The sequence below is a fragment of the Protobothrops mucrosquamatus genome, unplaced genomic scaffold (assembly GCF_001527695.2).
Source record: "Protobothrops mucrosquamatus isolate PMUCROS unplaced genomic scaffold, P.Mucros_1.0 scaffold5370, whole genome shotgun sequence".
NCBI classification, from domain to species: Eukaryota; Metazoa; Chordata; class Lepidosauria; order Squamata; family Viperidae; genus Protobothrops; species Protobothrops mucrosquamatus.
Genome location: NW_015391232.1, coordinates 20672 through 23396, shown reverse-complemented (window position 1 = coordinate 23396; position 2725 = coordinate 20672). Strand labels below are relative to the sequence as shown.

General features: G+C 40.8%; 1 protein-coding gene across 1 annotated transcript in view; it reads right to left on the bottom strand.

The window, feature by feature from the left end:
- The window catches only part of LOC107299728 (protein argonaute-2), a 21438-nt gene that overhangs the window by 4320 nt on the left and 14393 nt on the right, over window positions 1-2725 (bottom strand). The window contains exon 7 of the mRNA XM_015829071.1: window positions 2032-2231. Within this exon, the coding sequence (XP_015684557.1) occupies window positions 2032-2231 (200 nt within the window). The remainder of the gene's footprint in view (window positions 1-2031; window positions 2232-2725) is intronic.

Here is a 2725-nt window from a genome sequence, read left to right as displayed (position 1 = left end):
AAGGAAGGAAGGAAGGAAGGAAGGAAGGAAGGAAGGAAGGAAGGAAGGGAAAAAAACCATATTTAAACCCAAGACTGAAACGCATCTCCATGTCTTCAAAACTGTGGGGTTAGAGCCCGGTTACGTCTTCAGCATTTTAGGGTCTCGTTAAGATTATACAATTTGATGCAGATTTATTTGGCACAACCAAAAATTGGTCTCCCTCTTTCTCGGCAAAGGCTGTCCTGTTTTTATTAGTTTAGAAGTTGTAAAATAATCAACTGAGCCCGAAATTTCTCTTGCTACGTGAAACATTTGTTAAATGAATTTGGCCCATTTTGCGACCTTTCCTGCCACGGTTGTTAAGCTAGTAACCCGGTTGGTTAAGTGAACCTGGCTTCCCCGCTGACTCTGTTTGTCAGAAGGTCGCAAAAGGGGACCACCTGACTCCTGGATAGGACAACCGTCATAAATCTGTGCGGGTGCCAAGCGTCCCAATTTTGATCCTGTGACCACGGGGATGCCGCAACAGTTGTTAAGCGTGGAAACTGCTTGTAAGTCACTTTTTTCCCCCAGTGCTGTTGAAATTTCAAAGGCTCGCTAAAAGGATGGCCTGGTCGTTAAGTCGAGGACCACCTGCATTCATGCCTGTATCCAGTGGTGGGATTCAGCCAGTTCACACCACTTTGGCAGAACCGGTAGCTAATTTTTTGTTGCCCAGGCCCAGAATGGACTTCCGGAAGCGGCATCCACACAGAGAACCGGTTATTCACCTATTTGAATCCCACCACTGTATCTATCTATCTATCTATCTATCTATCTATCTATCTATCTATCTATCTCAATTGATCAACAATCTATCATCTGCCTATCTATCTATCTATCTATCTATCATCTATCAATTAATCAATAATCTATCGTCTGGCTATCTATCTCTCTCTCTCTCTCTATCTATCTATCTATCTATCTATCTATCTATCTATCTATTGATCAATAATCTATCTGCCTATCCATCTATCTATCTATTGATCAATAATCTATCTGCCTATCCATCCATCTATCTATCTATCTATCTATCTATCTATCTATCTATCTATCTATCTATCTATCTCTATCAATTGATCAATAATCTAATCTGCCTATCTATCTATCTATTGATCAATAATCTATCTGCCTATCCATCCATCTATCTGCCTATCTGCCTATCCATCTATCTATCTATCTATTGATCAATAATCTATCTGCCTATCCATCCATCTATCTATCTATCTGTCTATCTATCTATCTATCTATCTCTATCAATTGATCAATAATCTAATCTGCCTATCTATCTATCTATCTATCTATCTATTTATTGATCAATAATCTATCTGCCTATCCATCCATCCATCCATCTATATCAATTGATCAATAATCTATTGTCTGTCTGTCTGTCTATCTATCTATCTCAATTAATCAATAATCTATCATCTGCCTATCTATCTCTATCTATCTATCTATCAATTGATCAATAATCTACCTGCCCATCCATCCATCCATCCATCCATCCATCCATCCATCCATCCATCCATCCATCCATCCATCTATCTATCTATCTATCTATCTATCTATCTCAATTGATCAATAATCTAATCTGCCTATCTATCTATCTATATCTATCTATCTATCTATCTATCTATCTATCTATCTATCTATCTATCTATCTATCTATCTATCAATAATCTATCTGCCTATCCATCCATCCATCCATCCATCTATATCAATTGATCAATAATCTATCATCTGTCTGTCTGTCTGTCTGTCTGTCTGTCTGTCTATCTATCTATCTATCTATCTATCTATCTATCTATCTATCTATCTATCTATCTATCTATCTATCTATCTATCCATCCATCCAGTGGTGGGATTCAGCCAGTTCGCACCACTTCGGCAGAACCAGTAGCTAATTTTTTGTGGCCCAGGCCCAGAACGGCATCCATGCAGAGAGTCAGTTGTTCGCATATTTGAATCCCACCACTGCCCGTATCCATCCACCCCTGCTATCTTATTTACCTGTCGTGCTCTTTATCCACCAAGTGGTACCTGGCTCTGAAGGCCACCAGGTGTGCATAGTAGGCTGGCGCAGGGATTGAAACAGATCTAGTACAACGCACGTAGGTGTGACACAGCTGGTAAGTGAGGATCTGCAGCTCATCCGAAGAGAAGCGATTGTCATCCCAGAGAACGTGGTAATGAGACGGTCGGCTTGTGCCCTGGAAATGGACCCCAAACTCAGTTAAGGAGTGGTCTCCATCTCTCCCCCCCACCTCAGTCAACCTTCTTCCAGCAAAGAGGTCCACTCTATAGACTTTCCAAAAATTGCCCGGAAGCGTTTCTCTTTTGAAAGGACAAAGTAACCAACGAGAACGCTAAACGTGGTTTCTGGTCTACGGCTCTTAAAGAAGGTCACAGGAAAAAAAATCAAAGGGATCCAGACTCTAAATCGCCTTGTGTGGCGCAGGTGAAATCAAGCACAGGTGCAGGGCAACTGGATGGGAGAATCCCAGGGTGACTTTTCTGCCCAGGTTGCTGCTGACACCGGAGATAAGAGATGCATGGGGCATCATCGACAAGGAAGGTGGAGGATAAATTCAGAGAATATGATAGGCAGCAATTGTAAAGAAAATAATAACTTGCTTGCTCTGGTTGAAATGTATACTTTGGTATAAATTTATATAAATGCATCTTTTTTCCCAGTTTGCTCTAG